Here is a 17,237-nt window from a genome sequence, read left to right as displayed (position 1 = left end):
TGCTGACATGGCAAAGAGGGGCGAGCCGACTACAGTCCAGCTGGGTTTCCCCGGTGGCTGCCTGGAGTGGAGGAGGAGGGAGGATTCGTCTACCTGGCAGAGCCCACTGGTCCCCCCCATCAGCCGGCTTTTTGGAAAGCGGGTGTCTTGGCTGGATCTATCACCCCCGTTGAAAGCAGAAGGTGGCGAGGGAACGGAAAGAGAACAGGCACTAGATGCATGTCTGATCTGGGGCTAATGACAAGGCACAAGCAGGGCACATGAAGTCCAGAGCATTAGAGCCGCCATTGCTACTTCTGTGATTCACTAATACTGTTCACTGCAGTGGGATTATGCTGGATGACACTGACCCCGAGGAGCGAATATGAGTAAAATATGACTGAGGAGCATTCCCTGGATGAGAGCCCAGCCTGCTCCTCACTGCAAGGGGTACAAACACAGTGTATCCTAGGTGGCACCAGTTATATGCACAGCCCATGGAACCTGGGGCACCAGTCACACAGGGGCTTAAGCCTAGTACACACTAGCAGTCTATATTCAATCAACCCAGCAGGCTGAATGGGAAAAAAAAAAACTGAGGAGCTTGCAGGGAGCTCTCTGTACAAACTATCCAATGTTAGTACAGCGATCTCCCCGCTGAGCTATTGTGTTCTGACGGGGACCCCCACCCCACACTGGTCAGCGCTGTTAGTCATTGGCTGAGAGCGCTGATCGGAGGCCGATCGACAGATCTTTTTCAGTCAAGCCGGAGAGGAGTTTAGTTGTTGAAAATGAGACTGGCTCCTAGATTCAAAGCAGACTTGTCAAGCCTTGCCTTAAAGTATAAATTCACCTGTTGTGTTTTTTAAAAAAATAAAATTCACCTGCAAAATGATTTGCTATTAATTAATATATATATATATATATATATATATATTTTTTTTTTTTACATTGCAGCATATAAAGCACTGCACCCGTGATCAGCGGATACCGGGTGCAATTTCAGGCTCCTGTAGAATCTCAGTGTAGCTGTCTGCCCGTACCTTCCTTACCAACAGAAAGTTACTGAAGCGCAGGATAGAATCAATGAATGAGAGCTTTCACCAGCCAGAGGCTGCTGCTTTACAGTTACATGTTACACCTTGAATATGGCTGTAACATGTTATCCTTTTAATTAGTGGTGCACCGAAATGAATATTCTGGTGCCGAAAACGAAAATTCAAAATGCACTTGGCCGAAAACCAAAATGTGCAATTTTTAAAAATGAATATATATTTTTTGGAAAAAAAATACACTTATATATAAAAATAACAATATATTCCCCAATTTTTTTGTAAAATATGAAAGAGGATGTTACGGCGAGTAAATAGATGCCAAACATGTCACGCTTTAATATTGTACACACTTGTGGAATGGCGTGAAACTGTTGTACTTAAAAATCGCCATAGGTGATGCTTTAAACATTTCTACAGGTTAGCAGGGTAAAGTTACAGAGGAAGTCTAGTGTGAGAATTATTGCTCTTGCTCTGACGTTCGTGATGATGCTTCACGTTTGTCATTTGATCACCGTTTACATATGTGGCTTTTTTTCCCCCATATTGGCTGATGGCCGAAAGGGGTGTTTTTGGCCATAACGTTTCAGCCACTTAAATTTTGGTGCCTCCCAACTTTTAATGGTGCATTTGACTGAAAGGTCCACTTAACTGAAAATATGGGTTGATTTATCTGTAACGGTTCAATCGTATGTATTTATATGCTAATTATTTAGATTCAACTTAAATTTTATCTGATTCCTGCTAAATTGCAAGTTGACAGGGTCTTTTTAATAATCATTAGTTGCACAAATTAGGAGCATCACTAGCTTTTTATTGTGTCATCTATGCCAGGCTAAAAGTTGAAAAGTTTCACTATGATGATCAGAGAGCTATCATTTATAAAAGGATGGTGATGGTAGAGTTGTAGCATTTCATACAACTTTCAGATTGGGTAGATGTTTACATGAATAAAACTTGTCATTTTAGCACTCATTTAGAAACTCTTCAGAAGATCTTTTGCATGGTTCTTGCAGAGAAATGGGGAAGGGATCTACAATCTTTTGGCCAATGGAAATCAAGTGACACTGAGTAGAATTCCCATTCACTTCTTCCCCACAGCTACATATAGGGTTATATAAAGAAGCTGGGCCTGCATAGGCAATAATCAGACACTCTCAGATGAGCAGAGGGCTCTGAAGAGTAAGAAGGGAGTAGTCAAATTTTCCAACATACAGTATTTCAAAGGCACATTGCAAGTGAATAAAATTTATTTAATTAAAAGTGAGCATTAAGTAAGCAGCTATTTTTCTGTGCTTTTTAGTTGGTGTTGGGTTTCTTTAAGGTGACCCTAAACCAGAATCCAGAAGAAGGTACCCAGCATGAGAAAGTTTTACTCCACTTACTGACGGCCTGGGTCTCCTACCATCAGCGCTGCAGCTTCTGCTAGACCAGGGGTGGGCAAACTTTTTGACTTGAGGGCCGCAATGGGTTCATATATTGGACCCGGGGGCCGGACCAAGAGTAGATGAATGATGTGTATGTGTCATCCATAGTAAGTATAGTAATATTCCCCCATAGTAAGCATAGTAATTCATCCCCCACATAGTAATTCATCCCCCACATAGTAATCCATCCCCCACATAGTAATTCATCCCCCACATAGTAATCCATCCCCCACATAGTAATCCATCCCCCACATAGTAATCCATCCCCCACATAGTAATCCATCCCCCACATAGTAATCCATCCCCCACATAGTAATCCATCCCCCACATAGTAATTCATCCCCCACGTAGTAATTCATCCCCCATATTAATTCACCCCCCATATTAAGTCCCCCCTGTGTCAATTCACTTACCTTTACTCCGCGCGTTCCTCTCGCCGTATTCCCGCGCCGTTCCGGTGTAGCATGAAAATCTGTCTCCTATGAGGATCTGTCCCCCTCGACGTATCTGCGCATGTGCCAGTTTCAGGCATTAGCAGCCGATCAGCGATCTCCGGCACATGCGCAGATACGTCGAGGGGGATAGATCCTCATTGGAGACAGATTTTCATGCTACACCGGTCTTCAGGGCGGACTGTGAGAGGAGCCTAGCGGGAGCCTAGCTCCGCGGGCCGGATTAAAAGGTCCGCCGGGCCGTATACGGCCCGCGGGCCGTAGTTTGCCCATTGCTGTGCTAGACTGACACTGAACACTTCCAAGAGTTTCAGATGTCTTTGTCTCCCACCATGCTCTGTGGTTCCATCTTGTGACCCCCCTTCTCTGCAGTCTTGTAACAAGGAAGGAACCACAGCATATTGTTTTTTTTTAAATGCTCATCTCCGGGAAAATGTTTAATCATCTCCTGCCGTATCGAAGGTTATGGTGGCATATACAGTTTATGGGCAAACGTCGTCTGATGAGCATAAGCGCGGTAGACATAGTCAGCTGACCAAAAGAGACAAAAGAACATTGTGTGGGAATGAGACCCGGAATAAGAGAACTGCAGTGACTGCAAAGCTCAATCTTAGTCTTCACAGGAATGATATTGAGCTCTGCAGTCACTTTGCAGCAGTTGATTTCTTGTAAGTTGGGGTAAGCGCTTCCAATAAGGTATACTAGATTTTACTTTTAGCAATGCTGAATGCAGCAATTCAGGATCTGCTTTCCTTTCCTTTGTTTCTCTAATGAAGGACACAGCTGTAGTAGATGTACACTCATACACAGGAATACTCAGACTGCCACATTGAAGAGCCCATTTTGAAGAGTCCTGGGGCTTTGTCCTGGTTGTCGCCTGCCCGTACTATGTACATTACAGGTAACGGCGCCTCTTTGTGGCCATGGTAACTGTCATACCTCATTATTCCAGCACAGTGCTGTGGGCAGGTCACACTCAGGATGCTTCATGTACTTCAACATGGCTATTTATTTGTGAGCTAGAAAAGGCTATTTCGCAGCACCAGGATTTTCAGCATCTATTTCTTGCAGATGATTGCAGTCTCTTTTTCATATTTGTTATGTTTAGGCTGTAAAGCTTCCTTTATTTTCTTAAATGAAAGGGTTTACAGTATGTTTGCTTGGTGTAAATATATTAAGTTATAATTTATACCTTTTTTTTAATGTAGGTTTCTTGAATTGTTGGGATTACTATTTTTCAAATTAAATAGTTATAAAGTCAAAAGGAGATTTTTTTTTTTTAACTTTAATGTATTCTATGCATTAACCTCCCTAGCGGTATGATTATTTCAGATTTTTGGTGCTGAAAGCGGTACAATTTTTTTGCATGGAAATATGTATTTTCTTTTTTATTATTATTGTAGGCCTGTAATTTAGGAATAACTCACTGAAATCTGTCCGAACAAGAGTCTAGTAAACATTCCGGATATGATAAAACTTGAAACACAAAATCATAAATTATAATTTAATAATCATAAAAATATAATAATTTTAATTAAATAATATAATCAAACCAAAAACACTGAAATTTGAAATATAGCGCCAGGTGCACACATCGCTGATCAAAGTCGCAGAATCGGTTTCATTGTGTGACGAATTTCCCAATGAATCATCACTCAATTCTGCAAGTGGTTCTGATTTACTATCGCTGTTCACTAGCCGGTCTAAAACCGCTTTTGACATAAAGGGACGTTTTTTGGACGCCATGGACTTTTTTAAGTTCCCAGGCAGAAAGTACAGTCAAAATGCAGGCAGGGGACAGGACAGAGCAGTAGGGACAAAATGTATGTGAAATGTTTTGAAACCACAATGTTTTACTATGTAATAATCAGTTTTAAAAAAATGAAATTTTCCGGCGCCCGTACATCCTGCTGTCACAGGGACCGGAACACGGAAGTCGGATGCCGGCATCGGCCGAAGGAGATGGCCGGGGATGCTGCAGAGGACGCATCGCGGGAGCGAAGGACAAGGTAAGCGCTGCAGGGATTCCCTATGCAACGCTGCATGGTAAGCCCGAGTGTAGCTCGGGGTTACCGCTTTTGGTACTGAAACTTTACCCCGAGCTACACTCGGGAATGCCGCCAGGGAGGTTAAGGTGAAAAAAAAAACCTTAAAACCAGAAACGATCTCTCCTGCGCTCTATGACCCAGAGCAAGGGTGGATGGAACCAGAACTTCAAAAATTCGACCACCAATGCATATAAGGTTGTACAGCTCTAAACAAGGCTGGGGCAGCCCGACCAGTACTGCAAAGTGAAACAAAAAGCGCATCAACCTTACGCATTACCTCAGGAAACCATAACTTTATTACATTCAGAATAATACAAACAACTAAGTAAATCAAGCATATAAGTCCTCAAAGGAACTTTAGAAGTGAGAAGCCTGTGCGGGTCACATCATAGGGGTAGATTCTCAGAGTACAGCTGTCAGGTTTCGAAGGGAGTCCCTTCTTCATCAGAGCTCAATGAAGAAGGGACCCCCTTCGAAACGCGTCAGCGGTACTCTGAGAATCTACCCCTATGATGTGACCCATACAGGCTTCTCACTTCTAAAGTTCCTGTGAGGACTTACATGCTTGATTTACTTCGTTGTTTGTGAGTATTATTCTGAATGTAATAAAATTATGGCTTACTGAGGTAATGTGCAAGGTTTGTGCGCTTTCTTTTTGTTTCACTTTGCAGAAAAAAAAAAACCTTTTCAAAGTTGTTCCTGGATCCCTCCTCCCTAAATACTTAAGTCTTACATTCATCCAGCACTGTGTCTGTCTGCAGGTCTTCTCTCCTGTCTCCCCTCTCTTCATACGCTTGGCTGAGAGCAACCACTGAGCCCACCCTCCACTCTCTCCTCACAGTATTTGGCTGACAGCAGAAGGAGCCCTTCTGCTGTCAGCCAAATACTGTGAGGAGAGAGTGGAGGGTGGGCTGAGCCACATTGCGTGCGTCTATGGATGCTCACAGCCCGGCTAGCCCAGTACACCCATAGAAAACAGACGCACACAAAGAGGTGGAGCGCACATCTCCAGTGAAGGACTCCAGAAGAGGAGGTTTGGAGCTGCTCTGTGCAATACCCTTCCACAGAGCAGGTAAGTATAACTTTTTTTGTTTTTGTAAAATAGAATTGACTTTACAACTACTTTGTAGCGATAAGTGACATAAAAAACTGCAACACCCACCATTTTATTCTCTAGGGCATTTCCTTAAATAAATTTTTTGGGGGTTCTGAGTAATTGTCTAGCAAAAAAAATTATTTTTACATGTAAGAGAGGAATGTCATAATAGGCTTGGGAAGCAAGTGGTTAAAGGCAGATTTTTATTTATTTTAAGTAACAAACATGTCATACCTGTTATATGCAATGGTTTTGCACAGAGCAGCCTCGATCCTCCTCTTCTCGGGTCCCTTGCTGGTTCTCCTGCCCCTTCCCTCCCCCCATGGGGGCATCTGAGCAGGCTCTCTCCCAAGCTGCTGCTCTGTATGTCCATTCACACATGGAACCTGGCTTGGCCCCGCTCCCGCTCTCTCCTCATTGGCACACTGACTGTGATTGACAGTAGTGGGAGTCAATTGCTCCTGCTGCTGTCTTAGCCAATTAGGAAGAAGAATCATCAAGGAGCCACTGCTCTTGTGCACATCGCTGGATTTAGATGGGGCTCAGTTGAGTATTTGGAGGAGGGGGGGAGGGTAGGCTGCTGCAGACAGAAGGTTTTTTTTATCTTTGTGCATAGAGCCTTTACAACCACTTTAATGGTGCAGTAAAATGGACACATTTCCTTCCTTTTCATGTAAAGGCCACAATTTTGATTCCATCTCTACAGAAGACGAGACAAACATGCATGCTGACTGGTTGCTATGGGATGTAGCACTTTGTGGAATTCTCGGACTCTTTGGCACCTTGCACACTCAGATTTTGGTATTTGGTCTGCTATTCCCATATGGGGGAGTTTGTATGTATGTTGTGAATATTCCATTTCTGGTCCTCCTTCCTGGTTTTCATGGCAATAATTTTGCAAAATTTGGAAATTGTGCGCTCCTTTATGCTGCTGTCATTTTAAGATTTGGCTTTTTCTGCTTGGTTTTCTAAAGACTGGGGGGGGGGGGGGGTGCGTGACACTCATCGCCATAGTAACCAGGAGTGTTTTCTTTTTGCACTATAAGCTTGGCACCTTACTGCAGTCTCTACTAAAGTCATTTCTACATATGGGTTCATTATATCTCATTCATGTTTGCAGTGATAGTTCTGCAAGTATACAGAGATGTAAAGGCTCAGCCTATGTACAGCTGATATTTCCACTTTAGGTAGGTGGCAATACGATAGGACTTTGCCGGCTTTTCTCTTTTTTGCTTTGGAGTTTGATTTCTACTCCTTTAGAAGAAGGCATTTCATACAGCTTATTGCTTTCTCCATAATGTAACGTACAGAAAGGGCAGCGAGACCCTCTCATTAAGACCATAGCAGGTGTAGATCTGGGAATTTTGGTACCTAGATCTCACTGTTAGGTGTGGTAACTTGACTAGTCTTTCCATCTAATTTACATTTTGGAATAATTTCAACCAGTATTTATTTAGGGCCCCATATACACCTAGAAAGTCTGATGTGATGCTTGTAAAACGTGTTAATGTGTGGTGCATTACAGTGGAACTTAACTCTTTCAATCACCGTTGAATATTTTTAAGTATATATTTACTTGTTTCCCACATTTCTTCAGTTACTTCCTGATTTCCATGTCTAGGCATATGATGTCACACATCCCAGGTGTCTTCAGGAGGGGAGGGAGGGTTCTCTGCTCAGCCAATGCCTGAGCTAATGACGGATAGATTCCAGGAAGTAAATGCTACATGAATCCTATGCCGGTACGCTAGATGGCCACTACCAGAAATGCCAGGGGGGGTGTTTTTCAAAATAATTTCTCAGCAAAGTAAAGCATGGAGACATAGATGGATGGGGGAGTTTGCTTTGAATATTAACAATTAATTGAATAGCATTGTTGGTTTGTGGTGCTCAGATGCAGTGCAGTTCTACTTTAAGGTAGTCTGTTTGAGTTAATTTGGATTATCATCCCTTTTTGGAGCACCGTTGAAAATTATTATTATTATTATTATTACTACGAGTTTATATAGCGCCAAAGGGTTTGCTCAGCGCTGTACAATAGGGGGGGACAATACATGGCACAGTACAACAAAGACAGACAGCGTACGAGGGGTAAGAGGGCCCTACTCTTACGAGCTTACAATCTAGGAGGGAGGGGGTAAAGGTACAGTAGGAAGTGGCTGGGGGGGATGAAGTGGTAGGAGGAATGAGGGAGGATGGCCGTTAGGTGAGGGTGGGGTAGGCTTCCCTGAAGAGATGGGTTTTGAGGGAGCGCCTGAATGTGAATAGAGAAGGCGACAGTCTGATGGATTGGGGCAGTGAGTTCCAGAGGATGGGGGAGGACCTGGAGAAGTCCTGCAGTCGTGCATGGGAGGAGGAGACCAGGGAGCAGGATAGAAGGAGGTCCTGTGAGGAGCGAAGGGTACGGGTAGGGTGGTACCTGGTGATCAGATTGGTGAGGTAGTCAGGGGCAGTGTTGTGAACGGCTTTGTAGGTCAGGGTAAGGAGTTTAAATTTGATGCGTTGGGCAATCGGGAGCCAGTGGAGGGAGAGGCAGAGGGGGGTGGCAGAAGTGGAGCGGGTGGTAAGGTGGATGAGTCTGGCAGCTGAGTTCAGGATGGTCTGGAGCGGGGAGAGCCTGCACTTGGGTAGGCCAGTGAGGAGGGAGTTGCAGTAGTCAAGGCGTGAGATGATGAGGGAGTGTACTAGAAGTTTGGTGGTGTCTGGGGTGAGGAAGGAGCGGATCTTGGCAACACTCACTGACGTGTATGGTGAATTTATGAAATGAACACTCACTGACGTGTATGGTGCATTTTTGTACAGCGTGGTAAAGCAAGCATTACTGTAACACAAGTGTGACCCTTAGGACTCAATTACACAGGCAACCGGGGGGGGGGGACGGTAAAAGCAAGTAGTTGAGCCATGGTTTTGTTACCGATCTAAGCATGCACTGCAGCTATACAGGGCTGTACCTATGCCTTTTAAGTGACCCCTCACATTCAGCAGGTGTTATTTCTGCCTAAAGCAATCAATTCAAGTGAAAGGGGCCGTGCCACCACCAAATGCAAAGCACACAGTTCTGGTGCAGTGGGTCATCATCTTGAGGGTTCAAGCAGGTGGTGAGATTTGCATAACTCCGAGGTTGTCTATTACGGTTTTATATTCCTCTATTGATGGTTGTTCAGGTACCAGTCTAGGGTAATCTGTATTGCTGCATATCAAACATTGTGTTATGTGGAATCCTCTTGGTGGTCATTGATCTATGCATTAAGAATTAATGTACTTGTTATCTCCTTTTATTTACCTTTTTTGTAAATTGAATTTTCTCTGAAAAATAAAGGAGTTACAAAAAAAAATAGGTGGAGAGGAGGCAGCACATCTCTTTGCTGCTTGTCAAACATCTCTGAAAAGCAATCCACTAAAAATAGCCCTTAAGCTCATGATCGTTTTTGCGTCAAATCGATCAGAAAAATATTGCATTGGTATGAATTTTTGTAGTTCATTGAAAGCTACAAGCCCACAGCCGCTAAGGCTGCCGGGACTTACAGTTCATTCACGGAAGTCTGAATGAATGATGCGGCTGTGTGGTCGGAGCCCCGCGCAGCCGTGTTTACAAATCTGCCAGTACGGGGAAACTTCTCCCCGTATTATCTGGGGGGGGGGGGGGGGGGTTGCAGCTATGGGAATGGGTGTGCTAAAAATGGGTGGAACATGTAACCTGTTCAGGTGATCTTATGGTTTAAGGGTGCATTCACGCTTACGAATGCACCCTGCCTGCGAATATATGTGAGAACTCTGGCAGGGGTTCCCACGATTAGTTGCAGCCCCATTGCAGCAATGGGAGGATGCTGGTTTTAGCAGCTAATTGCACCTAGTCGCATGTAATCACTCATGCAGAGATCACATGCAAGTGATTGACCTTGGATGCAGACTGCCCCCCTGCTGCTATGGCAGTGAAATTTTAACCTCCCTCATACCTATTACTTGATCACATGCTCCCATGCTGCTTTCACTCTCTCCATCCACAGTACAGTCCTTTCCATTGTCAGCACTGGATCACAGGGAATTGTTCAGTGCCCAGCACACTGCTGCCTCTCTGCTTCCTATATGGTGCCCACAGACCACACGCAGGGCCCAGGCCAGCAGACTTCTGCCACCAGGGTCCTAGACTTAATGAACACTCTTGCAGGTGGTTGGAGGGGGGGGGGGTTGCTTTGCCAGGGTGTATGTTTTAATTCTGGAGTTTAGTTTTAAAGAGAAATTAAAGGCAAACCATTTTTTCCCATTGAGCAAGGGGGGTTATAACCCCAGTCGTTTTGTCGTGTCCCACTGGGGTGATTTCTCCTTCACTTCCTGTCCCATAGTCAAACAGGAATTGAGAAATTCCTCCAATCTGAGGGAAGTCACTAGTTGTCACTAGAACTAGTGTCCCCATTTGAAGATTTCTCCTCTCTTCCTGTCCTGGTGACCACTGCACCAGATAGGCTGAATCATCCTAAGGGGGGGCACAAAAAGCAGTAAAAATCTGTCAGGTGTTCTAACACCTCTCCACTCTATCCAAAACAAAAAGGTTCTGCATTTAGTTATACTTTATTGCGGAGTTCCACCCAAAAGTTGAAGCTCAGCTTGTTTGCCGCTCCCCCCCCCCACACCTCCACTGCCATATTTGGCACCTTTTGGGGTGAAGGGGGGTGCGCAGGTACCTGGTTTTGACAGGGGTGCTGTGAAGTGAGCTGAAAGTTTGGCCCCTGCAGTCTCCTGGGTATTTTCGCAGGTCCCAGAAGACTGCCAGACAAATGGGGATGGCCAGCGTGACTCGCGCACATGCAGTGGGCACCCGCCTGTGAAGCTGCAAGCTGTCACAGCCTGGTGCCCACAGTTAAGATGCCGGCACCAAGGAGAGAAGGGACGGCGCAGGTGAGCACATCGCTGGACCCTGGGACAGGTAAGTGTGTGTTGATTTAAAGTCAGCAGCTACAGTTTTTATAGCTGCTGACTTTAATAAACACAAACGGCTGGATCTCCGCTTTCATGCCAAAAGATATATATTTCTAGAAGGAGAACCACACGCAATAAATCTATTTTATGAAATCCAGCAAAAATCAATAAATAAGGGCATGTGTGATTTTTAGTAGTTCTGTGTGATAAAATCTTCAACAGGAAAAATATTATATTACTTACAAAGTAAACGTTAACAGACAATATGGGAAGAGAAAATACAACACGCATTAGATTTTTTTTTTTTTTAAGTTGAATATAGTGTTCTTGGTGTATGGAGTTATGTATAACCTTTGCATGATATAGATATATAGATATATATATTTGCCTGACATTTTGTAACATTTCTGTGTAGGAGCTGCCAGGTTTTTGCAGGCTTGGCTGGGAGAGGAGGGGAGGTATCTTCTGGATGGAGCTCTGGAAATTCTATCATGTGATGGTGACACAGGAAGATGACTGACTTGTTAAGCCTTTCCTATGTGTAAACTGTATCCTCCTTCTCTTTACAGTGACTATTTATTCAAATTGCTTCTGATTGGAGACTCCGGTGTGGGGAAATCTTGCCTTTTGCTTAGGTTTGCTGTAAGTACACCATTTATTTAATGTATGTATTTTATTGACATTCAGTGGAATTCTTTTTCACAGTTTGTTTTCTTATGGTTAAATGTTCCCTTTTATATTGATGTTTTTTTCCATCTCTGAACTAAGAAACAAAGACATAACATTTAAGTTGGAAACTTTTTTGGGTTATTGAAGTGTTTGTGAATTCATGCATTGTAGTTCACAGCATAGGTACTCTAGTGCTGTAATTCACCATTCCTTCTAAAACCACGTGGATTAGGAAGTGTACAATGTGTTGATAGGAGTTTCTGACTGAAAGGACAAGATGTTCGATAAAACTGGCCAGGGAGATGTGTCCATTCTTTACATATGACATAGTGATGCTCCGGTGAAGACAGCAGCAGTTAGGCAGAACTCTGTGCCCACTGGATGCTTCAAAAGATCATAAGCCGGCCAGTGTTTTTAACCTGCTGACATCCTCCTAGAACTGACATTTCTGTTTACGGTGAATTTAAAAATTTCAGGAGCATTTGTTTCATTTGGCTTTAGTGAATATCTGAATATGCCATGTAGATTGTATATTCAGGTATTAAATTATGCATAATCCATACAATAATAAATTATGTATAAAAGCAGGCTATACATCTCCAACCATCTGCTTCTGTTTGAAAACCCAGAGCACCTCCCACAGGCTCATACTGACACTGCTTGGTAGCTGGGAGGAATGAGATCCTCTAAACGTGTGTGTGATAGTGTACAATGTATTCTGCTATAGCATGCCTTTGTACTTTGGATCTTCTTTCTGCATTTGAACTTAGAAAATGCTTTTGTACTTTTTAGGCAGAGAACTAGGTTTTTGTTAAAATTAGTGCAGCTAAAATTTGTATTCACATTTGATTGTGGTGGAATCTTAGGAAATTGGCCACCTAAAGATGTAATTCCCATAGCAAAAATTAAAGTGATTCCAAAGGCTGTTTATATTTTTTTTTATTAAAATAAACATGTTCTACTTCCGGGCTCTGTGCAACGGTATTGGACTCTGCTTCTCCTCTTCGCTGAGTAACCCCCCCCCCCCCAGCAAGCCTTGTAGAGTTTGTGTAGGATAAAACAATTTTTTTGCCTTTAGCAACTGATCAGCTTCTGACACTTATACAGTCAAGGCATGAAAAAGCATCAGTGTAGCTGATTGGGTATTTGCAAATGTACCTTTTTATATCACCCATTTTTTTTCTCAACAAAGATCATAAATTCACAGGTTTTTGTCCTACAAATTTGAAGTCTGCGTGCACATCAGATATTTCCAGTGTAGTGTGCATTGCCATGAGTGAAGTGTATGTTTTCGTACACTTTACATATAGTTTGTACAAAAAAAGGAGCCATATGATATGCCAAATGGCACACCACAATGCCCCCGACAGCAGCCAGGAGCAGTGAATCGCTCAGGCAGCTCTGCATTTCTGTGTGAACTCGGCCTTATAGGGGAGCAGTAAGCGATTGGCCTACAATATTAGGTCAGTGTGCCCAAATTCCAGTTTCAGAACAGTTTGGTGAAGCATAATTTGTCTAAAGGCTTCATAACTCTGCCTTGCTGCATTTTGCCACCATGTTTCATTTCAGCGTGGTCAATGCAGCATTTGCAATCTCATGTTATGCTGATACTTGCTTTTGAGGTATTTGGTGTGTCTAGTGCCATGCAAACACTGATACATTGAATGCTTTGTGCGGATATCTTGCCCATTGTCAACAAAATCTAAAGGTGCATTTTTGTAGGACTCCAGACAAGCAACTAAATACACAGATAAACTACATATACGGTAGCAGTTTTACCAGCTAAAGATTTGTATTTCTAAATGCAGCAAGGAGTTTTCCACAGCTCTGCCATACAGCACAACCCTACCTGGGATCAGGAGATCTGATCTTTCTATACTGCACTTAAAACTGATTTCCAGTTTTAATGTCCTTTTTTAACTAGTTCATTTGGACAAAGCTGTTAGTGCAGGAAAAATCTCGCTTGGTCCAAAGGAACTAGAAAAAGTGAAAGTAAAGTTCACTTTTATCTTTTCTTTCTCCTATGGATGAAAGGAGCGCAGTTCATTCTGCACTCCTATGACCTGTGTTCACGTGACCTGGTCCAGGCTCAGGAAAGATCCTTGCTTTGCTGCTGAAAGGCTCCATTTACAGCCTGGAGATCTAGTTAGCATGGGGGAGCAGAGCGTGGAGCTGGTAGCTGACAGTCACCCCTCTCTGACTGATCATTGGTGTTTGATTGCTCAGTTCTTGGGGTAGAGCTGGCAGAGGCAGCTGAGATCAGTGTTACAGCCATCTAGCGAGTATTATTTTTTTCTTTTTTTGCTATTCTTGATCTTCTCTTTTAAGTTACACTAAGAAGTATTCACACCTCTGTGCAGTGAGAGTGTATGGAAATGCATGTGTTGTGGTGATGAAGTGCCACTCTTAACCCCTTTGTGCCTAAGGGTAAAACAAATCTCAACACCTAAGTACAATTTTGCAACTTTGACATGTGTTGGCAAAACCGTACATATCATCACAACTACTTTGTGCATCCAGATGGATTATACCTAGTTTATTTTTTTTCAGGACAAATTGGGCTTTCATTTGGTGGTAAATGGTATTGGATATCTCCTGATTTGTTTTTTTTTTTTTTTCTTACCAAAGTAGTAAAAAAAAAAGCAAAACTTATTTTTTTTTCCATAAGTTTAGCTGTATATTTCTGGCTACTACCATAATCTACCACCAAAGAACATCCTATAATATTTTCTCCTGCTCTTGACAATCGCAGCGATACCACATATGTGTATGTTGTTGTTTGTACCCGTAGTACAGCTCAGAAGCAATAGTGCACAATTATTTATTTCTTTATTTTTTATCCTGCTGCTAACTGATACTAATCTAAAAATTAAAACACAAAACCCTGAGCTTGACCCAAACACTTACCCAGGCACAGACCTAGATCAAACCTTGATCTAGGTAGTTTTGTTTATTTTTTTTACGCACACTGTTTTATTTCTTCTCTCTGAAAAGACAGAGAACACCACTCACATTTTTGTAAATATTTTATTATACCTTTTAATGTGACAACACTGAAGAAATGACACTTTGTTACAATGTAAAGTAGTGAGTGTACAGATTGTATAACAGTGTAAATTTGCTGTCCCCTCAAAATAACTCAACACACAGTCATTGTCTAAACCGCTGGCAACAAAAGTGAGTACACCCCTAAGTGAAAATATCCAAGATTGTGTTTAAATTTGGTGTTATCGCTCTCACTCTCTTACTGGTCACTGGAAGTTCAACATGGCACCTCATGGCAAAGAACTGTCTGAGGATCTGAAAAAAAGAATTGTTGCTCTACATAAAGATGGCTTAGGCTATAAGAAGATTGCCAAGACCCTGAAACTGAGCTGCATCATGGTGGCCAAGACCATACAGCGGTTTAACAGGACAGGTACCACTCAGAACAGGCCTCACCATGGTCGACCAAAGAAGTTGAGTGCACCTGCTCAGTGTCATATCCAAAGGTTGTCTTTGGGAAATAGACGTATGAGTGCTGCCAGCATTGCTGCAGAGGTTGAAGAGGTGGGGGGGGGTCAGCCTGTCCGTGCTCAGACCATACGCCGCACACTGCATCAAATTGGTCTGCATGGCTGTTGTCCCAGAAGGAAGCCTCTTCTAAAGATGATGAACAAGAAAGCCCACAAACAGTTTGCTGAAGACAAGCAGACTAAGGACATGGATTACTGGAACCATGTCCTGTGGTCTGATGAGACCAAGATAAACTTATTTGGTTCAGATGGTGTCAAGTGTGTGTGGCGGCAACCAGGTTAGGAGTACAAAGACAAGTGTCTTATCTACAGTCAAGCATGGTGGTGGGAGTGTCATGGTCTGGGGCTGCATGAGTGATGCCGGCACTGGGGAGCTACAGTTCATTGAGGGAACCATGAATGCCAACGTGTACTGTGACATACTGAAGCAGAGCATGATCCCCTCCCTTCGGAGACTGGGCTGCAGGGCAGTATTCCAACATAACGACCCCAAACACACCTCCAAGATGACCACTGCCTTGCTAAAGAAGCTGAGGGTAAAGGTGATGGACTGGCCAAGCATGTCTCCAGACCTAAACCATATCGAGCATCTGTGGGGCATCTTCAAATGGAAGGTGGAGGAGCGCAAGGTCTCTAATATCCATCAGCTCCGTGACATCGTCATGGAGGAGTGGAAGAGGACTCCAGTGGCAACCTGTGAAGCTCTGGTGAACTCCATGCACAAGAAGGTTCAGGCAGTGCTGGAAAATAATGGTGGCCACATAAAATATTGACACTTTGGGCCCAATTTGGACATTTTCACTTCGGGGTGTACTCATTTTGTTGCCAGCGGTTTAGACATTAATGGCTGTGTGTTGAGTTATTTTGAGGGGACAGCAAATTTACACTGTTATACAAGCTGTACACTCACTACTTTACATTGTAGCAAAGTGTCATTTCTTCACTGTTGTCACATGAAAAGAAATAATATATTTACAAAAATGTAAGGGGTGTACTCACTTCTGTGAGATACTGTATCTTTCGCCTCCATTCAGAGAGGGGGCGGGCTTCACAGCGACTGATCACTGTGATAACTAATCAGAGACTATCTCAGCGATCAGGTCACCTGGAATCTGGAGTTCCGGGTCCAAATCGTTAGAACGGGACTCAGGGCTCTGTGATACCCCAGTCTTTGTGCCGGGGGCGTGCCATGCGGCGCGCTTCCAGTAGAAAGGAAGGTGCGCGAATTAGTGGCCCAACGGAAAAGAGCTCAATTCTGTGAGGCCGCTAATTTGCGTGTGGTCAGCGTCAAGGGGTTAAAGGCACCTAAACACACCTTGCCAACACATGCATTTTAGGGCACCACAATGCACTACCACGTGTTGAGGGGAAATGTCTTTCTTTTTGGGTGTATTTGAGTGTAAACATAGCCTTGCATGTCTTGTTCCTCCTGCAGTCTGTCACTGAACAGTGAAAGGGGAAGCAGCAGACCGATGAGCTGCTCTGTCTTTTTTACTGTCTCCTTCTATCAGAATATTCTTTGTTAGTACATGTGTACTACAGAACTAAATAGCTCCTTGTGATGCCTTCCATCTCCCCATCTAAGCTATTCTCTACATGAAGTCAAATTCAGGTACTTACACTGATTCCTTTACCTGCCTGGAGTTCAGCTTTAAGTAGATTACTATGGAACACAGTAGTTGGTTAGAACAGCCAGAGCACACATAAAAGAGCTTGATATATGGTAAATACTGTTTTCAGATTTTACGAATTGTTTTTACCTGCCGTGCTGTATAATGTTTAGTTAAAAGACCAAATTTTCCTTTAGTTAAATATCACGATGCAAGTGCACTGTATGTGTTTTGCTGTTCATTGCTAATTGCAGCCCAGTGCACATACGTGTGTGCAACGCACCCAAAAGCATAGATGCAGCTGCTTTGTTCTTTGCAGTGGGCTGCATTTTGAAATTAGAGTAGGATCTATTTCTCTTTTTTTTCATGCATCGGGTACATTCAAAGCATATGTTTGCAACAAGCCTCAATGCGCAAAAAGTGCTGATCAAAGAGCACAGTGTTGGGGTGTGCATGGGCCCTTAAGATTTGT

General features: G+C 43.3%; 1 protein-coding gene across 1 annotated transcript in view; it reads left to right on the top strand.

Moving 5' to 3' along the window:
• RAB1A (RAB1A, member RAS oncogene family) overlaps nucleotides 1-17,237 on the top strand; it is a 75,088-nt gene that overhangs the window by 35,549 nt on the left and 22,302 nt on the right. Inside the window, exon 2 of the mRNA XM_089672431.1 lies at nucleotides 11,541-11,613. Within this exon, the coding sequence (XP_089528557.1) occupies nucleotides 11,541-11,613 (73 nt within the window). The remainder of the gene's footprint in view (nucleotides 1-11,540; nucleotides 11,614-17,237) is intronic.

Source organism: Staurois parvus, unplaced genomic scaffold, assembly GCF_062004578.1.
Source record: "Staurois parvus isolate SC_StPar_1 unplaced genomic scaffold, SC_StPar_1.0 ptg000001l, whole genome shotgun sequence".
NCBI classification, from domain to species: Eukaryota; Metazoa; Chordata; class Amphibia; order Anura; family Ranidae; genus Staurois; species Staurois parvus.
Note: the sequence above shows the minus strand (reverse complement) of the source record. Positions and strands in the feature narration are given on the sequence as shown.